At 36.6% G+C, this 27928-nt stretch overlaps 1 protein-coding gene across 2 annotated transcripts; it reads left to right on the top strand.

Annotated features, from left to right (window-relative positions):
• Positions 1 to 22: 22 nt before the first annotated feature.
• Positions 23 to 27819, top strand: NDUFS1 (NADH:ubiquinone oxidoreductase core subunit S1). Of its 2 annotated transcripts, none has more exons than XM_004319669.4 (19): positions 23 to 180; positions 3692 to 3756; positions 4282 to 4373; positions 6406 to 6513; positions 7211 to 7287; positions 7941 to 8022; positions 8103 to 8233; positions 8688 to 8873; positions 11232 to 11366; positions 12043 to 12157; positions 13072 to 13217; positions 13582 to 13710; positions 17468 to 17597; positions 20625 to 20785; positions 22733 to 22887; positions 24497 to 24672; positions 25357 to 25491; positions 25598 to 25670; positions 27450 to 27819. In XM_004319669.4, the coding sequence occupies exons 2-19, from the start codon at positions 3696 to 3698 to the stop codon at positions 27539 to 27541; spliced, it is 2184 nt and encodes a 727-aa protein (XP_004319717.1). In that variant the 5' UTR covers positions 23 to 180; positions 3692 to 3695; the 3' UTR covers positions 27542 to 27819. The 2 variants fall into 2 exon arrangements, with proteins under 2 accessions (XP_004319717.1, XP_019794625.1); XM_019939066.3 differs by lacking the exon at positions 23 to 180 and adding an exon at positions 2849 to 2870.
• The last annotated feature ends 109 nt before the right edge of the window (positions 27820 to 27928 follow it).

A 27928-nucleotide genomic window follows, 5' to 3' on the forward strand; every position in this document is an offset into this window, starting at 1 on the left:
CTCAATCTAAACGGGAAATTGTCGAATTGTGGTTTCTAGGCCCTCCCGACTTTCCGTTCTTCCAGGCCCGGCTGACTGAGATACCCGAGGCCGCCATATTGAATAAGAAACCCGGCCTCTGAAGGAGTTGGCAGGTTGTAGACAATTCTGCAGGGCAGCCTCGGCGGCTCCAGGGAGAAGGTGAGGTTGTGTTTGGGGGAGAAGGCTGAGGTGCCTTGGTCCCCGGAGTGTGTTTATTGACGAGACTGTTTTCTTTGGCCCAACCGACTCATTCTCCTCTTGTCCTTGAATGGGCGCCGCGTCCCACCCCGCCTCCTCGGGAACCCCCGAGAGCTGGCAGGTGAGGACTGTTAGCCAACGTCTGTGCTCTGACGGAGCAGAGAGGAGGAGGAAATCACGAGGCCCTGGGGAGCACTGGCCCGAGTGCAGCCTTGTGGGTGACCTTCCCTCTGCAGGGGAATGCAGGACAGTCCCCTTCCTGGAGAGGAGGCCGTTTTGTTTCCCGGGAGAGGACCTGTCAAGTGACTTAGGCCTAAAGACTGAGCTTTTCCCCCCAATTACTACATAGCTGGTATAGTGCATCCTTGTTTGGCTGCTGTTGCCTTAGCAACCGTCCATGCCTCTGTTGTTTCGTGTTTTGGTTTTGTCCATAGATTGCGTTGGCTAATACTTCTTATTCTTTTCACTGGTGGGGCAACTGAGGAAAAAAGACATTTGAAAAGTTGGCTCAAGGTCGCACTGCAAATAACAAAGCTACGTTGTTTAAAAATTTTGGGAATCCAGTGCATGTACATGTACTGTAAAAACGTGGATCAGGTACAGCTCTGCTCAAAAACGAATTGAGGGTATAGAAAATGTAACGTGAACTGTTTCTGATGAATAAACATCAAGTTGGTTTTTTGCGGAACGTCCTTTTTTCCCACTGAATTGTGTGTGCATCTTTAAGCAGGGTGTTGTAAGGCTGCCGGAGCACCTGCACTCTTTAATACCAGGAAAGTGGAAGTGATGGCCAGAGAGTAGAGATAGAATTCATTTAACAAATAGTTGTTGAATACCTATTATAAGCTAGAAGTGAGTCCACAAGGAAGAATTAAATGGGTGATGTGACTGGGGAGTAGTTAGGATATTTTAGTTAGGCTGGTCAAGGAAAGTCTCCCTGAGAAATGCCTTTTAAGCCAACATTTGGAGGATGAGGAGGGGCCAGAAAGATCTGAGGGAAGAGCATTTCCATCTGAGGTCACAGCCCCTGGGAAGATGGGAGAGGCTGTGGGAGCAGTGTGGAAGCCAGGCGACCTGTTAGGGGGCTACTGTAACAGTCCAAGCAAGAGATGATGGTGGCTTGGAATAGGACAGTACCTAGAGAGAGAAGTGGATGGATGTGGGATGCCTGGTGGAGAATGTGGAGTAGTATTGTCCCTGCACCAAAAAGTGTCCAGTCTAGTTTTAGAAATGATTATTCATTAGCATTTTCCCATCTTAGAGATGATTATTTCTGTTCTTACATGGTAGCCAAATAAGTGTAAAGTGCTTATCAAAGTTTTGCAAATCTGTATTTCTTACATTGGGGCTATGCAGTCTTCCACTTGATGCTGGGTTTTCAACAGACAGCCTAGTCCTGGTGGATTTCCTAGCTAAAGTGGGCACCACTTTCATGTTGTATTGGAGACAAATGTAATATTAAAGTTTTTACATTGTTGTATGAAATATTGTTGATTTTGATCTGTCTTTAACTTAGCAAGTTCAGTTTTACCTTTATATGAATAGATTTTAATGGGACAGATGCTACTCATTCTGGAATTTGGTGGTAAGACTACAGTTGACCCTTGAGCAATGAGAGGATTAAGGGTTCCAACCATTTGTGCAGTCGAAAATCTGTATATAACTTACAGTTGGCCTTCTATATCCATGATTCTGCATCTGAGGATTCATCTCAGGATTCAACCAATCTCACATCTTGTAGTACTGTAGTATTTACTATTGAAAAAAAATCGCCTGTAAGTGGACCTGTGCAGTTTAAACCCATATTGTTTAAGGATCAACTCTGTTTGATGGTTCATTTTCTTAGGGGCACTGTGCTAGGTCTTCAGAAAAGGGAAATGACCAAAGTGCACCATTCCTTGTCAAGGAGCTTACAGACTAGAGATACTGAAATTGATTGCTAACTTACAGTTTAGTAGGTGGAATAATAAAGATATATATATATATATATATACACACACACACATATACACAGTGTGTGCTGGTAGTAAAGAGAAGGAGCACAAAGGAAGAGCCCTTTAAAACTGATTTTCAGTGGCTAGTACCGTCTAAATTGAATTCAGATGTAACTGACATTTATTGAGCTCCTACTGGTAACACATAGCCTAAGAGGTATTGTTTTCTTTTATAGATAAAGAGACAGAAACTGTGATTTACCAAAAAGTCACTCACTAGTAGGTGACAGATGTCTGCAGATTCAGTATCACAAATTCTGAATTAATGAATTGTTTGAGTTATTGACGTCTGAATTAATGAAATTTCTGTGAAACATGCTTAAAACTTATGTATATATACAGTTTTCTACTATAAACTTTGAAATTCTTTATGCGATACATTCTGATCACATAATTTGTTGTATTTTTAAGAGTTCCAAATGAAAAATTAGATGCTTAGCCCATATAATCAAGTGAGTAGACAGAAAGTTCAGTGCTTCACCGATATGATCAAGTGGATGGACAAAAAACTCTAAAAGATCAGATAACTTTTCTCTCTTTTTTGCTTATGTATACCTTTAATTGGTGTTAATTTATATAATCCACTTCCATTTATTTCAGTAATTCAGCAAATCCTTTAGAGAGGGCTCCTCAACTGCTGATCTGTTGACACTTTAGGTAATTCTTTATTATGGGAGATTGTCCTGAGCCTTGTAGGATCTTTAGTAGCACGCTGACCTCAACCACTTGATGCCAATAGCTTTCCCCTAGTCACGACAACAGTTTGTCCAGACATTGCTAAATGTTCCCTGGGAAGCAAAATTATCTCTTATAGAGAACCACTGTTTTAGAGCTTACTGTGTGGCAGCCTTGTGGGTAGGTACTGAGGATAGAAAGATTAAAGAAGTTCATAATACGGGGGTGTAGAACAGGCACATAAACAGATAATTGCAAATCTGTAAGATAAATGTATTACTGGACACAGAAAATAGCACTCCAGAGTTTTTAAAGGCTTGGGCTTGTGAGCCAGCTCAGAATATCTCAGAAGCATTTAGTAGATAACTGCTCAGAACGTAGAATGTTAGAATGCATTTTAGCAGGAAATGAAGGCAGAAATGTAGGCTTTATTTTACATAGCAATTAATGATAAACTCACTGTTAATTCTTCAAATTTATTTTACTATATAGTAATATATTAAGTTTGATCATTTGTTTATAATTAAAAACAACAAATCTGCCCTTTATATAGAATTAGAAGATTCAGATTTATGTGCTAGCTGCTCCTTTGTAGCTTCTTAATGTTGTACAAGTCAGTTAATCTATCTGAGATGGAGTATTCTCATCTCTAGAATTTCAGGAAAAATATCAGGACTTGTGAAATGTTCAATGAAATAATGTATATATATGAAGTGCTTTAAAACCATAAAATATTACCCAAAAGTTTGTGATTGGCATTGTTTTTCCTATGATAATATAACTCTTCTTTGTTTTATTCTTAGCAATATGTTAAGGATACCTGTAAGAAGGGCCTTAGTGAGCCTTTCTAAGTCTCCTAAAGGATGTGGTGAGTGTCTTTTTTTTGAACTTGCGTTTGTGGGTACTAGACTTTCTGTCTTTGTAAATTCATAGGTTTATGGAATGTTTCTTGAAAGACCCATAATATATTTTAAATAAAAATGGAAACAGTGACCCAAGTTGAATAGAATAATTTTCAAAATACAACTTTAAACATTTTATAGAAATTATCGTGGAATAGAAAGTAGTAGGAATTGCCCATCAGTGCCAAAATGTAAAAAGCAGTCATTTTGCTTTTGAGAAGTGGTCTTCCCAGGAACATATTTTCAGTGGTATTAAAAGTTACAACTTAAACTGCTCTTAAAAGTAGACAGCCATTTTCTGTTTGGTATTCAGGACTGGAAAAGCTTTCCTCTAAGTCAGTAATTTAGAAGTTTGCATCTAGAGAAATAGAAGGGAATAGTACAAAATGAGGAAAAAATTTAGATGTGAAGGTTAATTAATCCATTATCCTCTGTTGTAATAACTTGAACTCTGTTAATTTCATTTTCACCTCAATATTTTTGATGGTCAGTTCGAACAACTGCCACAGCAGCAAGCAACTTGATTGAAGTATTTGTTGATGGTCAGTCTGTCATGGTGGAACCAGGAACTACCGTCCTCCAAGTAGGCATTCATTTTAATTCTTTATTTTTGCGTTTGTTCTGATTTAAAAAAACAAAAATAATTTATTTTCTTTATACTGTTCATTTGCTTCTAAAATTTTCAAGATTCCTTGACAAATGCTCATTAAAGAACTATATATAGATAGTAAACTTATATGAAAATAAGTTTGATTTGAAATCTTGGCATTTCAGAGTGAGTGAGCTATCATTTATCAGTTTCTGACTTTCTAAGTGAACTGTGGCCGTTCTTTTGTTTCACTTCTGCCTTCAAATAAATTCCCGTTTAGAAGTTTTAAGTTACCTAAAATAAAATTTTAGTTAGTATAGGTAAGTTTGGGGAAAAGGTGACCTTTGTTGTGAGCCTGCTTGATGCTTTTCACTTTTATGTAACCTTTCTATCTTTAATAATATTTCTAGGAATGTGTCCTACAAAGCAGATAAATGGAGGGTAGTAGGTTCTCGAATTTATGCCCTAAGTATTTAATTTCTCCAAATTCCTCCAGAACTAACAGAGTTGGTCATGGAGAAGAAGTGCTTCATTCCATCGTAAATTATTGCAGAGCTAAATGCTCTTTATTCATTTTAACAGTAATTTCTAGACTGTCAGGCATACACATGTAAACATAAATATATAACAAAATTATGTACAATGTACAGTGGAGAGTATTTTGGCATGTATAGGTAGAAAGAGATGTCAGGAATATCTCAGGTGACCTCTGAGAAGATTTTAAAGGATGAGTAGGTTTTTATATGTGGACAAGGAAGCTTCAGGTAGTTTGGTATTGATGGAACATAAGGTATGTGTAGAAGAGGAGATAACAGGAAAGCAGATTATTCTGGTAGAGAAGGTCTGGTCATTAAAGACAATCTATGCAATGTTGAAGAGCTTATAGTTTGGACCATCAAGAATATTCATGGCTACTAAGCAGTATGACAGTGACTGTAGAGGATGGTGGTTTGGAGAATAATAAGACTGGAATGAGACACAGAAAGAGTATATCTTGCATTAGTGGAGCAGGAAGTGAAAAGGCCTAAAATAGTGGCAATGGGAATGAAAACAAGGGTATATTCAGGGGAGAGTGAGATGTAGATAGACAGGCCTTTAGGAATGATGAAGAGCAGAGGAGTTTTTATGATTTCTGCCTTTGTTAGCTTATTTGGGGATGTATAGTAGGGGACAGAAATAGATTGAATTTTAACTGTCTGTAGAGTGTACACATGTGAATGCCTACTTACATCTAAAGAAGTGGAGGACTATGAGGGCTGCAGACCCTCAGGGCCACAGATGAAGTTTTGAATGTAATCATACGTAAATGAGCTAGTGTGAAGGCTGGGACAGTTGACCCACTGCATCTAGCACACAGGAAGACTCCATACGTTTTTGCTAAGTAGTTAAAATATTGAAAATCGATGAGATTGCTTTAGAGTGAGGGCTAAGGATGGAAGAACTAATTCTAGAGGAAGTTTGAGTACGTTTGTAGGCTCAGAGAAGGAGCAGGGATAATTGGTAGAGGGAACTAATATCCTTCACTAAGCAAATGGGAACTGGGAAGGGAGTGAGAGTCCTGGCTGGGGTATTTGGAGCCAAAGATAGAACCAGATTGTAGTCAGCTAGAAGGTGTAAAGTGGAGTCTAATCTAAAGGAGGAGGGCTAGTCAATGAGGAAGTCAAGGTATGAAACCACTGGGACAGAGTTTGAAGGAGGAGTCTTTGTAGACAATGGTTCAGAGTAGAAATGGGGAGTCAAGCCTTTAGCACAGTCTGAATATGCTTCCTTATCCAGTTTCTTCCACGTAAGGTATAGGCATGGTGAGGATCTTTAAAGAGGTAGGGGTTGGAATCAAGAGGAAAGAAAAGGAGGGAAATCTCTCTGAGGATCAAGTTACAGATATTTGTAGGTAGGAGTAATAAGATACGTAGGGGATGGCCTCATGTTTTTTTGTTTGTTTTTTGTTTGTTTTTACTGTGTTTTAGACAAGACAAGGATGAGGTCAGGTTATTCTAGTGCAAACGGTTTTTACTTTGTCTTCTAGGCTTGTGAGAAGGTTGGCATGCAGATCCCTCGATTCTGTTATCATGAAAGGTTGTCTGTTGCTGGAAACTGCAGGATGTGCCTTGTTGAAATTGAGAAAGCTCCTAAGGTACTTGATACCTAAAATTCCACACCATGCTGTAGAAGGTAGAAAACTTTAAATCTTGCAGCAGACTTTATTTAGAATCAGTATTGTTGTAGTGGAGAATCTGGTCCTGTTTACTTCTATCTATAAGTTTATTTTTTGTGTGATTGATTCTCTTCATTTCAAAACTGGAAACACATTGAAGAAAGTGCTTTATATAAATGCAAGTGGCATATAATGGTAACATTTAGAAATTAAATGGGTCTTTTTAGAGCACTCACTATTTCCAAATGGTGTGTGACACACAAGTAGGATGTGGAGCTGCCAAGCAGCACATTAGAAGTGCTTATGCTGTGCCATTTTCACTAGAGAAAAGGGTTGCAGTGAAGAGGTTCACTTTCAGTTTAATTTCGTTTTGGCTTGTGCAATTTTAATTCAGTACTGCCTGCTAATCAAAACACAGTTATTTGATGTTCTATTTCAGAGCCTCTTATAAAAAATCTTATTAATTATTAGAATAAAATTAAGATGTCTAGTTTCTAAGAGAACTGTATCGTGCCAGATTATCATATTATAAATATGAAAACTAAAAAACTCAGTCTTCAAAAATACTCTGTTCTTTCCTGGTTTTCTAATGTTAATTTAATATTTTTGTATATTGGGTTAACTTATAATTACAAATAAATACAAATACTTAGAGATTTTTGCATTGAAATTCCAGGTTGTAGCTGCTTGTGCCATGCCAGTAATGAAAGGTTGGAATATCCTGACAAACTCAGAGAAAACTAAGAAAGCCAGGTACTTTATTGTTAACTTGGCATAGTGACTTTTATTAGAGCAGAAAATTGCACATTTCAGTATGTAGACCTTCCCATAGACGAGAAATTCAGTATCAAGCTCTGAAGAAGTTGGCGTGCTTGGCTTCTAGGAGCAGTTGGAAGTGAGTACACATAGAGGAGGTGAAGTCAGGTGTTTATGGTTTTGAGCCTGCAGCAGAATCAGCATTAAAATCCCTTGTTTAGAACCTTGCTCATCTTGTGGTAACAGTGAGTTTGTTTGGGGCTTATTGAACTGAGATTATTGCAGTGATATTGTACTGTACTGTACTGGCACTGATTGTGTTTGTTTTTGCTTTACATTCATGTTTTTTTGAATTAATGCCAGTGTTTTCTGAAGACCATTCAGCAACTTTTGGTATTTCTGTATTGTTAAAACTCAATTTTCTAGGTTCTCTAATGATGTTTTATTCTGGAATCCTGTAAACATTTTTTAGATTATGTATTTAATACTACTCTTACGATAGTTACATTGGCGTTTCTTATAGTAAATGTAAAATCCATGTTAACTATATGAGAGTATACATCTGTGACAGTTATTTAAATAGGCTATATGTAAACCATTTTGAATGTCAGCAATTTATGTAATTATATATATTACAATTTTCTTCACAGGGAAGGTGTGATGGAGTTCCTACTAGCAAATCACCCACTGGATTGTCCTATTTGTGACCAGGGAGGTGAATGTGATCTGCAGGTATGTAGTCTAATTCCTTAAATCTTTTTGTTTTAATTTTGTTAGCAAAATTTGGTTAACTCTTTCATAATCTACTTAAGGACCAGTCCATGATGTTTGGAAGTGATAGGAGCCGGTTTTTAGAGGGGAAACGTGCTGTGGAGGACAAGAACATTGGGCCATTGGTAAAAACCATTATGACTAGATGTATACAGTGTACTCGGTGCATCAGGTAATCTTTTTCTCCTTCTCTCTTCTGCAATATCATTTGTATACTTATTTAATATTCACAAAATTTGGTGGAATAACACCACTGGAACGGATATCAACTTTTATTTGGTGAAAGAAGAGGGATGTTGTATTCAGTGTTTTTTACATAAGCCAGTAAAATGAATAAGTTTTCACTTTTAGTTAATATCAACTTCACTTGGATTTAAAAATCAAAATCTACAAGCATTAACTTTGTGATAACTTGCTGAGCTGTGCACATGATTTGTGCAATTTTCTGTACGTGTGTTACACCTCAAATTAAATGGAAACATTTATTATTTTTATTCAGGGACTACATTTTCCATTGAAAATCTATCTTTCTAGTGTTTGGAAAATCATTACCTTTGTGATAATGAATAGGAAATGAGGTAAGTTTGCTGCGTTTGACCATTTGATGGTACATTTTTATCTTGCAGATTTGCAAGTGAGATTGCAGGAGTAGATGATCTGGGAACAACAGGCAGAGGAAATGATATGCAAGTTGGCACATACATTGAAAAGATGTTCATGTCTGAACTTTCTGGGAATATCATTGACATCTGCCCTGTAGGTGCCCTGACCTCTAAGCCCTATGCCTTTACTGCTCGGCCTTGGGAAACAAGGTATTCATCGTGGTATTTTTTGTCCTTTAATTCAGTACTATTCAAAAAATTTTAAGATTCATTTTCTTCATGAGTTCTAATTGTTCTGGTCCAAGTTTTTATTTATTTGCTTTAAGTAAAACCCTTTTAATAGAAGATAAGTTGTTAAATTGAAGGATAGAATGAAACTGTGCAAATTAATTGTAATTTTCTTGGAAATTAATTCCAAAGTACTTAATCACAAAATTATTTTATTCACGTGTTCTTCCAAGGAATAAGATTGTCTTGATTTTTAAAAATTTATAGTTTCCTCTCATTGTACATTAAATTTTCAACCACGTATACATATTATACTTTAATTAGTTCTTATTAGTTCTTTATAATTACAAATCTATTTTTTAAAATCTATCTATCTATCTAACTATTTATTTATGGCTGTGTTGGGTCTTCGTTGCTGTGCATGGGCTTTCTCTAGTTGCTGCAAGTGGGGTCTACTCTTCATTGCGGTGCGCAAACTCCTCATTGCGGTGGCTTTTTCTTGTTGCAGAGCACAGGCTCTAGGCGTGCGGGCTTCAGTATTTGTGGCACATGGGCTTAGTTGCTCTGTGGCATGTGGGATCTTCCTGGATCAGAGCTCGAACCAGTGTCCCTTACATTGGCAGGTGGATTCTTAACCACTGCACCACCGGGGAAGTCCTACAAATCTAAAACGAACATATTTATAACTTTTCTTATATATCTCTGATTCTTCTGATTAAATTAGGAAATGAAATAGATCGTTGCAATAAACTTGTATACTTTTAAGGTTCTAGAAATATATCATCAAATTGCCTTCTGGTTTTAAACTCCTACCAGAGTACCAGAGTATATGGGAGTATCTTAAAATTCCAGGCTTTAAAAAAAAAAAAAAAACTCCAGACTTTAAACCATGTATTTGTGTATACAAAAGGTTTCGGGAGCTGGGGGCAGGGAGGAGACAGTACATAATTGAAATGTCTAAATAGAGAGTGTTTTCTCCTCTCCATAATACATACAAATGCTACACTTAATGTTGTGTCACAGGTCTTTGAGACACTATTCATTTTTCTTAAAAGTATTTTTTTCTTTATTCTTCAGATTGGATGAATTCTGTTGATCTGTTGTCAAGTTCATTCATTCATTCTTTTGTCATCTCAAATCTGCTGTTCAACCCCTATAGTGATTTGTTTTATTACAGTTATACTTTCCAACTCCAGAATTTCTATTTCGTTCTTTTTTGTAATTTCTGTATCCTTACTGGGAATCTTTGTTGATTCAATGCTTCATACTTCCCTTTAATCTTCAAACATGATTTTCCTTATTTCTTTGAACATATTTTAATATTCTTGTTTTTATTTTTAAGCAAGGCTTCTTAGGAGTTGCTCCTGTGTCTGCATAGCTTAGTAGTCAGATAATGACTGTGCTTAAATTCTTTGAGCCAATAAAGCTTTCATCCTCTGCCATTGGATCTGTGTGTGAATAGAAGAGCATATTCAGAGATAAGGCTGTTTTCAAGTCTACCCAGCTTGTACTTTACACCAGGTCTTTTGGGTCTCTGTGTTGTCCAGGAGAGTGTGAATAGCCTGGGCTCTCTCTGGTCTCAGCTGCACATATGTGCAGCCTCCGCTAGGAATGCTTGCCCTGACTGTGACTACAGCCTCAGGCTAGTACTCTTGACTTTCCTCGGCTCAATGGCCTCCAAGATACCACTTCCACAGACAACTTTTGCCATTTCTCCAAAACGAGTGAGCCTTGTCTGTAGGAAAGAAAGAAGCTCCTGTCTTCATAGCTTGCCCCATCTTGGCAGAACCTCCAGTTCAAGGTGGTAGGAAAGGGGATAAGAATAGTCCCAAGCCAGAACACCACTGATTTCCACTGTTCTTTCTTGAAGTTCAGGAGTTTTTCCCACACATGAAAGCTTTTCATGATATTGTGTGCTTTTGTTAGCTCTCCAAAGAGCTGAATTGGTTGCTTTTGTCAGTTTTTGTCTAGCTTTATTTTTGTTTTTGGGGGGAGGATTTGTCAAGCTCCTTAATCAGCCATACCCCAAAATCTTGCCCCTCTTATTATTTATTTTGATACTCTAATTGTCCATATTTTGCTATTTGCAGCTGTTCCAGTTGGTTTCTGTTTTAGATAACAGTTTTAAAGGCTTCATTTTTGCATTACGGTCTGTTCAAATATGAGGGTATATTTATTTTATTTATTTAATTTTTTAAATCACAGTTCCTCTGAGTTCCATTAGTTTTAGAAATTCAGAAAGGAAATTTGTAAAATTTTTTGTTTTTGGTAAACCCGGTAACAGAAACTTTTTCCTTATTTTCAAAATCAACTAGTAAATATATGTGTTTATTTTCTTAGAAAGACAGAATCCATTGATGTAATGGATGCAGTTGGAAGTAATATTGTGGTCAGCACAAGAACTGGAGAGGTAATGAGGATTTTGCCAAGGATGCATGAGGACATCAATGAAGAGTGGATCTCTGATAAAACCAGGTATGTGCTATATTGTTTCCTTTAACTTTTGGACTTGATTTAAAGGAAATTTTATAATAATTTTAATATTAAGGAACAGTCTTTTATATTTGCAAATTAATGTATATAGACTATTGAAATCTGGACTGTTTATATAGAGAATTAGACAAAACTGACTTTAATAGTCCTAGGTATATCACTGGCTTTCATATTAACTGGCTTTCATATTGAGAAATATGTTTTTTCCTCCCAGATAGAGAAATTGAAGTAAATTAAGATACTTTATCTATTTCAGTTTGCCTCTGTTTCATTGGAGAATAGAAGCTAAATATAAGTTAGATTTGCACAATATAATTTTGATGAAATATCTAAAGATACTCAAGTTTTATAAATGGTTTGGCTTTTTCAGCTACCAGATTTCTTGTGTATTGTAATTTTAAGATTATTCAGGTAGCTGAAAATAAATTATAAGAACTCAAACATTTTAGGTGGTATTTTAGTTTTAGATGATGTTTGTAGAATATTTATTAGTTCATCTCCAAAGAAACCTGGAATAATTCTTTTATCCAAGTGTTTGTTCTATTTGACCTTTAACCAGTACTGTATTTTAATATCATTTCTTTTAGATTTTAAACTTGAAAATTGTAGTTGCCTTTTTTAGCAAGATTCCACAAATGGTATAATTTCTGTTATCTAGATTTGCCTATGATGGGCTAAAACGTCAAAGACTTACCGAGCCGATGGTCAGAAATGAAAAGGGGCTTTTAACATACACCACCTGGGAGGACGCACTCTCTCGTGTAGCTGGAATGGTAAAAAATTGAAGTATAGAATAACTATATTTGTGATTTCCAAGGCACATCTTTCTAATGAAGAGGGGATATGTTTCTCTTCACTTCTTTCATCTTGCCAAGATTATCTTCCATTTAACAAACATTTATTGAGGAAAAAAGAAAACATGTATTGAGAACTGTACAACATGTCATGCTAGATGTAGGGATATAAAGACCACTAGCACATAGTTCTTAACCTCCCACAGTCTTTTAGGAAAAGATGCATAATTAAGCAATTATCATATGCTGCTTTGGGTAGTTGTGCAGAAAATGATATATGAGAGAGCACATTGGAGGGATGCCTAACCAGGTATCGTGTCACATAGGTAAGGTGACTCCTTAGGCAAAGTCTAAGCATGAATAGAAGCTTGCCAGAGCAAAAACGGGGAATGGCCTTCTGGTCAGAGAAAAGCAACATACATAAAGGGCTTGAAGGAATGACAGATCCTTCAGATGAAGTTGTATTTAAATATAATTCCACAGTCTTCATCTTCCAGACCTCATTTTGAGACCCTTTGTTCCTAATTTGAAAACAAACAGGAACTTCCCTGGCTGTCCAGTGGTTAAGACTCCACACCTCCACTGCAGGGAACACAGGTTCGATCCCTGGTCAGGGAATCAGATCCCATATGCCACACAGCGCAACCATAAATAAATAAATACATGCATACATACATACATCTTTATTTCAGGCTGATGTTATTAACCTTGGCCCCATGTACGCTTCTGCTTCTCACTTTCAGATTAATAATTAGTGTGAGAACATTTTAGTTAGAAGTTTGTTCCTTTTATTGTACTTGAAAATGACATTATTGTTTTGTTTTCTGAACATTTCATTGTGATCCTTTGCTGAATGAAGGTTTCTTGGTGATAGCCTTTCCATCCATTTTTAGTTGCAGAGTTTTCAAGGCAACGATGTGGCAGCAATTGCAGGTGGCTTGGTGGATGCTGAAGCCCTGGTATCTCTCAAAGATTTACTTAATAGAGTGGACTCTGACACCCTATGCACTGAAGAGGTCTTCCCTACCACAGGAGCTGGGTGAGAAGTTTGAAGCTAGAATCTAGGCTTTCTTTTTTTTTTCGTTCTTTTTTTTTTTTTTTCTGGTTACAAGATGTGTTTAAACCAACACATCTGTGGCATCAATGACTTTTATGTGACAGCTTGGATACGCCAACATACCAACCAGCTTATTATCACATATAGACCAAAGTCAGACCAGGAGCTATTAGAGAATCCAGTTATTAATAAGTATCTGAACCTTTGATGTAATTTAAGAATGCTTCATAGATTCTTTTTTTGTCTGGGAGTGCCATGGGTTTGATGACAGGAGAGTATTTCATGGATTGTCAGTGTGTGTGTTAGTTTTAAAGTAAAACTTGCATTTTATATTTCATGTTTCTAGCACAGATCTACGTTCCAATTATCTTCTTAATACTACAATTGCTGGTGTGGAAGAGACAGATGTTGTCCTCCTGGTTGGTACAAATCCACGTTTTGAGGCACCACTATTTAATGCTAGAATTCGAAAGAGGTTAGTAATAATATTCAGGGTTTTAAAAACATTTATATGATAATTTGTTTTATATATGTAGAAAAGACTATTTTAGCTGATTCTTAATAGTGTTAGTGGGAGTGAGACTCCAAAAGATAATTGGAGGGCAATTTCTAACTTCTCCATTCCCCGCTTCTCCCCCTGCTGATCTTTTTATCCTTTTAGTTTGAAATAATTCAAGATACTTGAAATGTTCTTTGTATACCCATTTTTGTGTAATGTTCACCCGATTAGTCAATGTTCATGTTTCATATATTTTTTTATTCTCTCTCCATGTATATATTTGTTTGAATATAACCATCTGAAAGTAGGTTGTAGACATAATGCTCTTTTTATCCCACACTGAGTACTTCTGTGTGGATTTCCTAAGAACAAGGGATATTCTCCATTTAAGAATTTGATTATTTAATCAAGAATTTACTATTGATACAGTGTTCGTATCTAATCTATAGTTTGTGTTCAGATTTCACTGATTCTTCCATAATTTCTTTTATAATTTTTTTTTTTCCTGCCCAGGATCCAGTCTGGAGTTACACATTGCAGTTAGTGTCATGACTCTTCAGTCTCCTTTTCTGACATTTTTTTTGAAGAGTACAGGCCAGTTATTTTGTAGAATGACTCTCCATCTATTTATATCTTAGAGACTTAATAGATCGACCATATAATTGATTGTCTAAACTGGGACACTGTTGAGAGTAGAAAGGGGAGTTGTTAATTACTCCAGGATGACAGGTTACAACCACCACTGTCTCTGACAAACCAGAGTTATATGGTCACCACATTTATAACTATTTTTGGAGGAGCTGAATCCATACTTCCTTGTCATAGAGAATAAATATGAATGATGTAGTTTGTTTTTTATGAAATTTATTTAAATGGCCTGAATGGATAATTAGGAGGTAACTGACTCTGCTGTGTACGTATGACAAAATAAAAACTACAGATCATTTATTCTAAAATTAAAGTCTTTGTTTATAGCTAGCTTAGAGTTAGCATTCTAACACAGCAAATTAATTCATTGAATTTCTTTGGTGTGTACGGGCTTACCTCATTTTGTTGCACTTTGCTGTATTGTACTTGCAGATATGGTGTTTTTTGCAAATTTAAAGTTTATGGCAGCCCTCATTCAAGTAAGTCTTTTGGTGCCATTTTCCAACAGCATCGGCTCACTTTGTCTCTCTGTCATATTTTGATAATTTTCAAAATATTTCAAACTTTTTCAGTATTATTACATTTTATCATGGTGATCAGCGATCTTTGATGTTAGTGTTGTAATTGTTTTGGGACACCACAAACCATACCCATATAATATGGTGAATTTAATAAATGTTGGTGTGTTTTAATAACCTACAATGGCTTCCAAGTGTCAAAGTGAAAGAAAGAGTTGCACATCTTTTACTTTAAATCAAAAGCTAGAAATGATTAAACTTACTGAAGAAGGCTTGTTGAAAGCCGAGACAGGCCAAAAGATAGACCTCTTGTGCCAGTTAGCCAAGTTGTGAATGCAAAGGAAAGGTTCTTGAGGGAAATTAAAAGTACTACTCCAATGAGCACATGAATGATAAGAAAGCAAAATAGCCTTATTGCTGATAATGGATAAAGTTTGAGTGGTCTGGATAGAAGATCAAACCAGCCATGACATTCCCTTAAGCCAAACCTAATCCAGAGCAAGGCCCTAACTCTCTTCAATTCTGAAGGCTGAAAGAGGTGAGGAAGCTGCAGAAGAAGAGTTGAAGCTAGCAGAGGTTGTTTCATGAGATTTATGGAAAGAAGCTGTCTCCATAACATAAAAGTGCAAGGTGAAGCAGCAAGTGCTGATGTAGAAGCTGCAGCAAGTTATCCAGGAGATCTAGCTACGATAATTAATGAAGGTGGCTACACTAAACCACAGATTTTTCAGTGTAGACGAAACAGCCTTATATTGGAAAAAGATGCCATTGCTGGAGAAGGACTTTCATAGCTAGAGAAGAAAAGTCAGTGCTTGGCTTCAGAGCTTCAAAGGACAGACTCTGTTAGGGGCTAATGTACCTGGTGACTTGAAGTTGAAGCCAGTGCTCAACTTAACCATTCCAAAAATCCTAGGGCCCTTAAGAATTTTGCTAAATCTATTCTGCCTGTACTCAGTAAATGGAGCAGCAAAGCCTGGATAATAGCACATCTGTTTGCAACATGGTTTACTGAATATTTTAAGCCCATTGTTGAGACCTACTGCTCAGAAAAAAAGATTCCTTTCAAAATATTACTGCTAATTGATAATTGCACCTGATCACCCAAAAGCTCTGATGGAGATACACAATGAGATTAATGTTGTTTTGTGCCTGCTAACACAACGTCCATTCTGCAGCTCATGGATCAAGGAGTAAGATTTTTGGGTCTTATTATTGAGAAATACATTCATAAGGCTGTAGCTGCCATAGCTAGTGATTCTACTGATGGAAAGTAAATTGAAAACCTGGAAAGGATTCACCATTGTAGATGCCATTAAGAACATTCTTGAGGGCTTCCCTGGTGGCGCAGCGGTTGAGAGTCCACCTGCCGATGCAGGGGACGCGGGTTCGTGCCCAGGTCCCGGAAGATCCCACATGCCGCGGAGCGGCTGGGCCCGTGAGCCATGGCCGCTGAGCCTGCGCGTCCGGAGCCTGTGGTCCACAGCGGGAGAGGCCACAACAGTGAGAGACCTGCGTACCGCAAAAAAAAAAAAAAAAAAAAAAAAAAGAACATTCTTGAGTCATGGGAAGAGGTCAAGATATCAGTGTTAAAAAGGAGTTTGGAAGAAGTTGATTCCAGACCTCCTGGATTACTTTGAGGGGCTCAGGACTTCAGCTGAGGAGGTAACTGCAGATGTGGTGGAAATAGAGAACTAGAATTAGAAGTAGAGTCTGAGGATGTGACTGCATTGCTGCAATCTCATGATAAAACTTTAATGGATGAAGAGTTGCTTCTTATGGATGAGCAAAAAAAGTTGTTTCTTGATATAGGATCTATTCCTGGTGAATTCTGTGAAGAAATTGTTGAAATGACAACAGTGGATTTAGAATATTACATAAATTTAAGTTGATAAAGCAGCAGCCAGATTTGAAAGGATTGACTCCCAATTGTGAAAGAATTTCTACCGTGGGTAAAATGCCATCAAACAGCACTGCACGCTACAGAGAAATTGTTCATGAAAGGAAGAGATCATCGAAGCGGCACACTTCATTACTGTCTTATTCTAAGAAACTGCCACAGCCAGCCCAGCCTTCAGCAACCACCACCCTGATCAAAGTCAGCAGCCATCAGCACGAGGCAAGATTCTCCACCAGCAAAAAGATTTCCATTCACTCAAGGTTCATACGATGTTTAGCATGTTTTTAGCAATAAAGTATTTTTTAATTAAGGTGTGTATATTGTTTTTCTGACATAATGATTTTGTACACTTAATAGACTGCAGTGTAGTGTAAATATAACTTTTATATGCACCAGGAAACCAAAAGATTTGTGTGACTTGCTTTATTGTGACTCACTTTATTTTGTGGTCTGGGAAGGAACCAACAATATCTCCAAGGTATGCCTGTATTTTTTACAACACTTTATTTTTGAAAGGTACACAATAATATCTGTTAAATTTAAATGTTCTGGGAGGGCTTTAGTGCTTTTAACATTTTCTAATTTAAATAGATGTAGCACATAGCATTGAAGAGACCAGTAACTGCTAACTTAGTGATTTAGCTCTAAAAACTCTGTTGTTTTCTTTCAGTTGGCTCCACAATGACTTAAAAGTGGCCCTTATAGGCAGCCCTGTTGATCTCACTTACAGCTACGACCATCTGGGAGATTCTCCCAAAATTCTTCAAGACATTGCTTCGGGCAGCCATCCTTTCAGCCAGGTGCTCTTGAGTTATATGTATCTACTCTTGTTGATTTTTAAGTATTATTTTTAAATTTTATTATTTTTGGAATAATATGTGATTGCTGTTAAAAACTACATATATATAGCAACATAGAAAATAATATATAAGAAAGTAAACATTATCCAAAATCCCACTACCCCAAACAAGCATTGATGAAACATCATACAGTCATTTCTCTATTCATATATAGAGCAAGATGGATGGATAGGTAAACAAAAATGAAATCATACTGTACATTTTTTATTTATCAGAGTTTAATTTTACTTGAAGTTATCATTAAAAAATGAAGTAAAACTGAAAGAATTAAACTTTAAACTTCAGTGAAATCTTTCTTTACAGCAAGGGTTATTATTCCTAAAGAAATTTCACCAGTTTTTGTTTGTTTTTTATTTATTTATTTTTTTTGTCCACACCACGCGGCATGTGGGATCTTACTTCCCGGACCAGGGATCGAACCCATGCCCCTTGCAGTGGAAGTGTGGGGTCTTAACCACTGGACCACCAGGGAAGTCCCTCACCAGTTTTTTTTACATGACTTTTTCATTACTAAGTTCTTTATTTACATTCATTTAATTGCCATCTGGAGTTTAGAGCTTTTGGGTTTGTTTTTGTTTGTTTTTGTTTTCTAGAGGAGATGTAAGTGCACCATTCCTTGAGTTCTTTCTTGCTTGAGAATGTTTATTTTATTCCTGAAGAGAGCCTTGACAGGATATAAAGATCTAGGGTTATACTTTTTTTTCCCTCTGAACTTTATAGATACTGCCTTTTGTAACTGTGGAAAAGAAGCCCAGTGTCAGCCATATTCTCTTCCAATCCTGTCCTATTTTTTGTTGTTGTTGTCTAGATACTTTTTTATTGATATTTCATGCTTCATTTTTTATCTTTGAAATTTAGTAACTTCACTAGAATATGTCTTACTGATGGTGGTTCTCTACCATTTTTTTTTTTAATGGGACATACAGCTTTCAGTCTGAAGATTCAAGATTCTCTTTATTTTAGGAGGTGTGTGTGTGTGTGTGTGTGTGTGTGTGTGTGTGTGTGTGTGTGTGTGTGAGATGTGTGGGATGGTGATTGTTAAAAAAATGTAAAAGGTTTCTGTTTCTCACATAACAGTGGTTCTGAAGGTAAGCAGTTTGACAGATGGTGCAGTTGTCCAAGGATGTCATCAAGGCAGGAGCCTACCTTCCTGCTTTGCTATCCTCAGTGCATTTACTCACTCACGTGTGTTTGTGTGTGAGCCTCTCCTCATGGTTCCAGGATGGTTGCTTTACTGACAGCTTCAGGTGTAGGCAAGAAGAAAATCAAGTGTGAGGGGACAAAGCAGCCAAACCCAACTTCTTTGTCTGTCGGCTTTGAATAACATCATTATTGTTACTGTGATCAAAAGTATTTTTTTTTAATGTATTGAGAAGAATCCTTCTCTTCTCTCTAGCTCACATCCCCATGCCCCAGAAGGTGATGAGTGTTCATCAGGAAAGTTTTCTTCTCTAATATATTTAAATGTATTTTCCATTAATTAGTTCTTTTTGTTAAGAACTCTTAACAGTGCAGATATTGGATCTCCTCTTTTATCTTTTCTGTCATTTTTTTCTTTATTCTTTTGTTCTTTTTTGGTTTATTTTATATAATTTCATATAAACTATCTTTCTTGTCCCGGTATTTATAGTCATGTTTAATTCTGTTTTTTATTGTTTCTGGAATGATTTTCATTTCTGCTTTGTTTCTCTTCTATTTCTTTCTTGAATTCTCTGATGAAAGTCTTCCATAATACTCTCTATTATGTAACTTCTCTGAGCTCTTTTTTTAAGTGAGGGATTGTTTTTCATTTTCTTTGAGGCTATTGAAAACTGTTTCTTATTTTTTTGAGGCTACTGAAAGCACTTCACATTTCCTTGGGAAATTCCTCTTGTGAATATCCTCCTTTTTATAGTATCTAGGCATAATTCTCATGCTGATTCATTGATTGGGTCCAGCTATTTATTGAAGAATGACACAGAAGATGGGCAGGAGAGTGAACTGTTATAGTCTACAGCTTTACTTCTAATTTTTCCATCCTCTACTGTATGTGTAGTTTCTTTTGCACTTGGGATGCATTTCCTCTCAGTTTTTGGTATTCAGGTAGTTACTATGGCTTAAAGCAAAGCCCTTAACTTTAAGGTATTCTGCATTGTGATCTAGTGATCATTGCTTTCCCTACCTTCTCCTCCCTGTCTGGGGCATAGAGAGTAGATGGACTATAGTAGACATGGTACTTCAGCATGGTTTCTCCTGTTACAAAGTATCACCTGAACCTCTGTATGGACATTCCACAATTTTTTCTGGGACCTATCCATCGTCATTCTGACCAAAGGATGTTTGGCTAGAGTTTTAATTCCCAATTATTCCTTTTTGAAAATCTGTTTTATTTGATACTAGTTTAGCTGTTTCACAGTAGCATTGGCAAGAGGTTTTTGAGTAAATCTGGTTGTATGTATATCCATATGTCGACTAGCAAATTAAGACATTCACGTTAGAACTAAAACTTGGGACAGCATATTATAGATGCAAATTTGGTTAGATTTAGTTACTTCTAATGTTTGTTTATTTTATTTTATTTTTTAAAGCTAATTCTTTTTTTTTCTTTTTTTTTCTTTTTTTTTGCGGTACGCGGGCCTCTCACTGTCGTGGCCTCTCCCGTTGCGGAGCACAGGCTCTGGACACGCAGGCTCAGCGGCCATGGCTCACGGGCCCAGCCGCTCCGCGGCATGTGGGATCTTCCCGGACCAGGGCACAAACCCGTGTCCCCTGCATCGGCAGGCGGACTCTCAACCACTGCGCCACCAGGGAAGCCCTTTATTTTATTTTTTAATTAATTTTTATTGGAGTTTAGTTGCTTTACAATGTTATGTTAGTTTCTGCTGTACAGCAAAGTGAATCAGTTATACATACACATTTATTCCCTCTTTTTTAGATTTCCTTCCCACTTCTAATGTTTTTTTAAATGAAAATTCTTTTTTCTTAAAGGTCCTAAAGGAAGCTAAAAAACCAATGGTGGTTTTAGGCAGTTCTGCACTCCAAAGAAATGATGGGGCAGCAATTCTTGCAGCTGTTTCCAACATTGCTCAAAAGATTCGGATGAGTAGTGGTGTTACTGGTGATTGGAAAGTTATGAATATCCTTCATAGGTAAGTTGAGTAGTTGGTTTTTTTGTTTTTTTTGTTTTTTTGCGGTACGCGGGCCTCTCACTGTTGTGGCCTCTCCCGTTGTGGAGCACAGGCTCCACAGCACTGACATTGTAATTTTTAATTGATTAACCTTATTTTTTTATTTCATTTCATTCTTACCTAAGTTTTCCTTTTCGTGAAAATTCAATGTACTTTATTAGGACATACCTTTTAATGCTTGTTGAGAACATGAAACAGATATTTTAAAACCTTTTCTTTCTTTCCTTTTCTTTTTTTGGATATTTATTTATCTATCTATCTTATCTATTTATTTATTTATTTTGGCTCTGCCGGGTCTTAGTTGCAGCACGCGGTATCTTCGTTGCGGCATGCAGGGTCTTCTAGTTGCAGCATGCGGGATCTTTAGTTGTAGCATGCGAACTCTTAGTTGTGGCATGTGGGATCTATTTCCCTGACCAACAGTCGAACCCAGGCCCACTGCATTGGGAGCTCGGAGTCTTAGCCACTAGACCACCAGGGAAGTCCCTTGTCTTTATTTCTTATAGTAAGTTTATTTCAGAGTAAAGCATATTTTCTAATTCTTGGAGAATCTTTTAATCGTTTTTTTGTTTACTGATCATTCTCGCAGAGGCAAACTTAGGTTACTTAGTTTGTTTTCCAAGATGAGGTGGGCTCTGTCATAAGTTAGTGTGTGATTGAGAGACATCCAGGCTTAGAAGGAGAGACATTTAAAAAATATATTGTGTAGGTGGGGCGGCAGGGGGAGCTAAGTTTTGAAATTGAACTTGGAAAGTGTGAGTTCTCTAACTTTGTTCATTTTTAAGATAGATTTGATTGGGAACTCCCTGGCAGTCCAGTGGTTGGGACTCCATACATTCACTGACGTGGGCCCAGGTTCAATCCCCGGTCAGGGAACTAGGATCCTGCCAGCCATGCAGAGTGACAAAAAAAAAAAAAAGATAGATTTTGTTAGTTTTGGTCCCTTGCATTCCATGTGAATTTTAGGATCAACTTGTCAGTTTTTGCAAGGGATTCAGCTGTGATTTTTTGATAGGGATTGCCTTAAATCTGTAGGTCAATTGGGAAGTGTTGCCATCTTAACAATATTGTCTTCCAATCCATGAACATAGATGTCTTTCCATTTGTTACGGTCTTTAATTTCCTTTGGAGTTGTTTTGTAATTTTCATTATACAAATCTTGCACTTCTTTTGTTAAATTTTTCAAACTATTTTATTCTTTTGATGTCCCATTAGAGAGTTTGACAGAGCAGCAGCATCTATTGGGAGTTCGTTTGACCTGCCCTCCTCCCTTACCAAATACGTAAAACCCAACTAGCTTTATTCACAGTAGGTCCTCAAAATGGCTACTATCTCTTGTAAGAAAATTAACAACAGCAAACTAGACCAAAGACTCCCAAATGTTCAAAGTATAGTTCTTTGAAACCTTTTCTTTAAAAGATTATTATCTGCTTCTAATAGTAATATATGTTCATTGAAAAAATTCCATAAGAACATACAACAGTATACTAATTATAGTTTTCTCTGAATTAGTTTTATGAGTGGTGTTTAAATTTTTCCCTTTTGGTTTTCAAAATCATCTAATTTTTCTCTTAATGACTGTGCTTGACTTATCAAGTCTTACTGTATTGAATAAAAATCAACTTAAGACAATTGCAGTTGGCATAAAGTTTCCAGAATTAGTCCATTAAGTATTACTTCATGAAGAAACAGTGTCCTAAGCATCTTATTTACTTTTTTGCCATTCTTAAAACAGTAAAAGACAGCTGCTTCTGGTTTTGACATCTATTTCAAATGGGTAAAAATGATGAGGGAAGATCTTTGACAGCATTGAATAGAAAAGAGACTAGGTATCATTTCAAGAATCACATTTAAATTTTTATAATGAAAACACAACAAGTATGCTAAAAACTCGTACTTGTTTTACAGGATTGCAAGCCAAGTAGCTGCTTTGGACCTTGGCTATAAACCTGGGGTGGAAGCAATTCGGAAGAACCCTCCCAAAGTGCTGTTTCTTCTGGGAGCAGATGGAGGTTGTATTACTCGACAGGATTTGCCAAAGGATTGTTTCATTATTTATCAAGGTTAGTAGCATCTATGGCACTAGAAACAGAAGAGAATAGTACATTGTGTATATTAGGAACTGTATGGCAATATATTTAGTGGATTGAATATTTTCCATTTGAGAATTTCCCTACATACACACCAATTTTAAAAACATATTTGTTAATATGTATTTTTATAGATATTTAAATGTTTTAGATTTTATATTTAAAAAAATACCTTTATAAAAAATAGGTTTATTAGTTACATAGTTGCTATTGCTATTAAGAATTATCACCTCATGTTTTTTGTTTGTTTGTTTGTTTTTGCGGTACGCGGGCCTCTCACTGTTGTGACCTCTCCTGTTGCGGAGCACAGGCTCTGGACGCGCAGGCTCAGCGGCCATGGCTCACGGGCCCAGCCGCTCCGCGGCATGTGGGATCTTCCCGGACCAGGGCACGAACCCGTGTCCCCTGCATTGGCAGGCGGACTGTCAACCACTGCGCCACCAGGGAAGCCCCACCTCATGTTTTTTAATAACAAATAATTAGAAGAAACCTAAATGCCCCCAGTAATAGTAATTTAAATTATGAAATATTATGTAACATTAAATTCAGTTTTTCAAAGAATATTTAATGTTATATAATCAAGGGGAAGCTTTTTTATATATATAAACAGTGTAAAAGTTAGAAAATCACGAGTCCTGTGTCATAAGACACTTAATGAATTATATTTAATAGCACTCCTTTGGTTTTTTGTGTTTGACTCATTTTCTTGATCTCTAACTCATTGCAAATGTAATCAAGCCTCTTTGGAATAAAAGAAGTCGAGTATTCCTGGATATTTTATAGAGAAAAGTATTATATAACTTTTCACTTCATTTAACACAAACACCATACACTTACACTAGGCTTTTTATTGCCATACCACATAAAAAGCATTATGTAATATTTCCTATCTTTAGTTTAATAAAGTTAAACCAAAATGCATAAACTGAAATCCTATCCTAGTTCTATCCAGAGATAATCATTGATGATGGTTTAGATAGATGCACAGTTCATATGTACTTCTATGCATATGCAAACATGTACATATGCAAACATGTACATTGGCTTTTCTTTCAATTAATTAAAGTTTCTTTTTTCTTCCAACACCTTCTGTTAAACTTTTAATGAGTGATAGTCTTTCAGCATACTATTTTCTGTAATCTTCTGTTTATGCTCTTAATCATACTCCTGTATGTCATACTCCTGACACTTTTTGTTCCTCCACCATTTCAGTTTACTTTACCAAATTTCACTAACATACATCTGAGCGTTTTCACTTTGTAATGATCAAGAGAAATGATACACCTAGTTGCCCGTAATATGTGTGTTTATGATGTTATACGTATTTGTGTATTTGCAAAAATTAATCTGGGAAGACACATACCAAATGCTTTCACAATAGTTTTCTTTGGGAAGGGAGTTTAACTGTGGGCAAAGTGGGCTTTAATTTTTATTCCAAATACTTCAATACTATATTGTTTTAATTTTTAAAATACTTATAATTATAAAAATGTAATTTTAAAAGGATATATACTGTGTTCATGTATAATACCTAATCAGCTTTGTGCTAAAATGTGGTTTGCCATTTTCCGTCTTTTCACAGGACATCATGGTGATGTTGGAGCTCCTATAGCGGATGTTATTCTCCCCGGCGCTGCTTACACAGAGAAGTCTGCTACTTATGTCAATACTGAGGGCCGAGCTCAGCAGACTAAAGTAGCAGTGACACCTCCTGGCTTGGCAAGAGAAGACTGGAAAATTATAAGAGCCCTTTCTGAGGTATTTGTCCTTAGTGATGCTGCTAATGGAATGTTTGACATGTTAGCTTGTCAGAATGATTTTCGAAGTCAAGGAAGATGCACGTCTGAAATGCAGAGATGACTTGAATAATCTCTGTAGGAGAAACGTGTTCAGAAAACGGGGATTTGGGGAATTCCCTGGAGGTCCAGTGGTTAGGATGCCACACTTTCACTGCCAAGGGTGCGGGTCTGATCCCTGGTGGGGGAACTACGATCCCACAGGCCACGTGGCGTGGCCGAAAAAAAAAAAAAACATGGGGATTTGAAATAGGTGTTTTTACTTTTGACTTGTGTTTTTAACTCTTTAACTATAAAAAGAAGCATCATGAGATTTAAAATAATAATATACAGTTGTCTATCAACTTTATATATGAGCAATAGCAGGTTAGCCAAAGCATTCAAATTTAGCAAAGCATTTCTTTATTTCATAATCAGTGTATTTTCTAAAACAAATTACTAATGTATTGACAGCTGTTTATGAATTAGAAGAATTATTTACAGTAGTATTCCCCACTTAACCACCTGCTTAATATACATACAAATGGACACCAATATATTTTTCATAGTAGTACTGCATTATTTTAGCATAGTTGCAATGATGTATTATTTGAAATATTTAAGTATTAATGCTTTATGTCAATTTTTGGAACCTGTTATGTTATAGATTGCAGGTATGACTCTTCCATATGATACTCTGGATCAAGTAAGGAACAGATTGGAAGAAGTCTCTCCTAATCTTGTTCGATATGATGATGTCGAAGGAGCTAATTATTTCCAGCAAGCAAATGAGCTTTCCAAGGTAAAAACACAGTTTTTATACGCAGTTTTCATCATAATGTATCCTCTGGTGTAACAGTACTAATTTTCAATACTATTATTATTGATCTCTTACTCTTTTTTTGCAGCTTGTGAACCAGCACCTTCTTGCTGATCCACTTGTTCCACCTCAGCTAACAATAAAAGACTTCTACATGACAGGTACGCAGTTGTCAGCATGACTGCCAAACATGAAAGGTAGAGAGGAGTAAAATCACCTAATTTAGCATTATGATTCCAACGTGCTAGCGGTAGTATTTGATGTTTTTTTTTTTTTTTTTTTTTGATGTTTTTAATCTCAGAAGATTTTTCAAATATCAGAACTAATGTAACTTTATATTTTCTGATTTTACTCTAATTTTTCTTTCTGAAATGTAAGTAGTGTTTGAAAATCCAAGAATTAACAGATTTTAAATATAAAATTTTACTACTGTATGAAGAATTACTGTATAGCAATTTAGGGAGAATTTTCTAACTGACAAACATCTGTGAAGGTTTTTCTGAGAATTACAGTAGAAGAATCAGAACACTAAAATGTGAAACATGCCAAATGGTGTTTCTGATGTAAATTGTTAAGAATGTGCTTAAGGAATGCAGACTAACAAACTTGTTTACTACAGATTTTACAACACTTGATATAACATCTAGGTTATGAGATAGTTGATAGACAATTTATAATATTTTCTGTCTAAAAGCAGATAGGAGTATATTTTTCAAGTTCTTGGTGCAGTTTGTATCTAAGATTATTTTTTTTTTAATTTTTATTTATTTATTTTTGATTGTATTGAGTCTTTGTTGCCGCATGCAGGCTTCCTCTAGTTGCGACGAGCGGGGGCTACTCTTCTTTGAGGTGTGCGGGCTTCTCATTGTGGTGGCTTCTCTTGTTGCAAAGCATGGACTCTAGGCACACAGGCTTCAGCAGTTGTGTCACGCAGGCTCAGTATTTGCAGCTTATGGGCTCTAGAGCACAGGCTCAGTAGTTGTGGCACACAGGCTTAGTTGTTCCACGGCATGTGGGATCTTCCCGGACCAGGGCTTGAACCCGTGTCCCCTGCATTGGCAAGCGGATTCTTAACCACTGCGCCACCAGGGAAGCCCTGAGATGATTATTATTATTATTTTTTTTTTTTTGCTGTACACGGGCCTCTCACTGTTGTGGCCTCTCCCATTGCGGAGCACAGGCTCTGGACACACAGGCTCAGCGGCCATGGCTCACGGGCCCAGCCGCTCCGCAGCATGTGGGATCCTCCCGGACTGGGGCACGAACCCGTGTCCCCTAGCATCGGCAGGCGGACTCTCAACCACTGCACCACCAGGGAAGCCCTCAGATTATTTTTAATAGGTTTTTTTCAGTTGTATTATCAAAGTTATGTTCATTGTAGAATACATACCTAAGCCCACAAGAGCAAGGAAAAATCACTATGGTCCCACTACCCAGAAATAACTATGTTTAACATTTTGGCCAGTCATCCAGGGATATACACATATATTAATTTATTTAAACTAAAAATGAGATTACTTATTTACTCTGGGAGAGAGGGTTTGGACAGCTTTTTTGAAATATTCACATACATAAAATTCACCCATAAAGTGAATTCATGGATTTTAGTACACTGTTCTGTAACCTTTTTTCAGTAATGGTATATTGCACATTCTTTTCCTGTCTTTAATACTTTTCTATAATATTTTTAATGGTTGCATACTGGCCCTTTGTATGGCTGTATATAATTATTTAATCATTCCTAGGAGTACTTATTAAAAGCATTTAGCTATTAAGGGGCTTATCTTCTGAACTTACTGATTTTACAATGTTTATGTATAGTTACATAGACTCTTCCAGTCTTTTTTATTGTTGTTGTTCCTGAATATGTGCAACAGGAAAGTTTTACTGTGTGCTTCTTTTGAAGTTATCAAAACGCACATTTTCTTGATATCTTTCAGATTCAATTAGCAGAGCCTCACAGACAATGGCTAAATGTGTCAAAGCTGTCACAGAGGGTGCCCATGCAGTAGAGGAACCATCCATATGCTGAAACATCTACTAGCACCCAGTTAGTTAAAGCACAGTTACGTTGGCATGATCTCTTAGAGGTGTATCTCTCTAAAAAATAATCTAAATGATGTAATATTTAAGGTTCTACCATGCTTTATTTGAAAACGATATTGCAATTGCCAAAGAACTTTGAGGTTTCCAAACATTTATGTATTGCATGTAAATGTTAAATAGTTTAATAAACATGTATAGATGCCCTTTCATGTAAAAGCACTGGTAATCTTTGTGACATAAAAAAGAAAATCCTTAAAATACGAATTTTTGTTTATCTTCATTGATCACTTACGTTTGTAAAATGGATGAAATAATAGCTCCGTTAGGACCTATTTTTTTCTAGTGCTAAAGAAAAGATTTAAGTATTCTGTGA

Source organism: Tursiops truncatus, chromosome 7, assembly GCF_011762595.2.
Source record: "Tursiops truncatus isolate mTurTru1 chromosome 7, mTurTru1.mat.Y, whole genome shotgun sequence".
Taxonomy (NCBI): Eukaryota; Metazoa; Chordata; class Mammalia; order Artiodactyla; family Delphinidae; genus Tursiops; species Tursiops truncatus.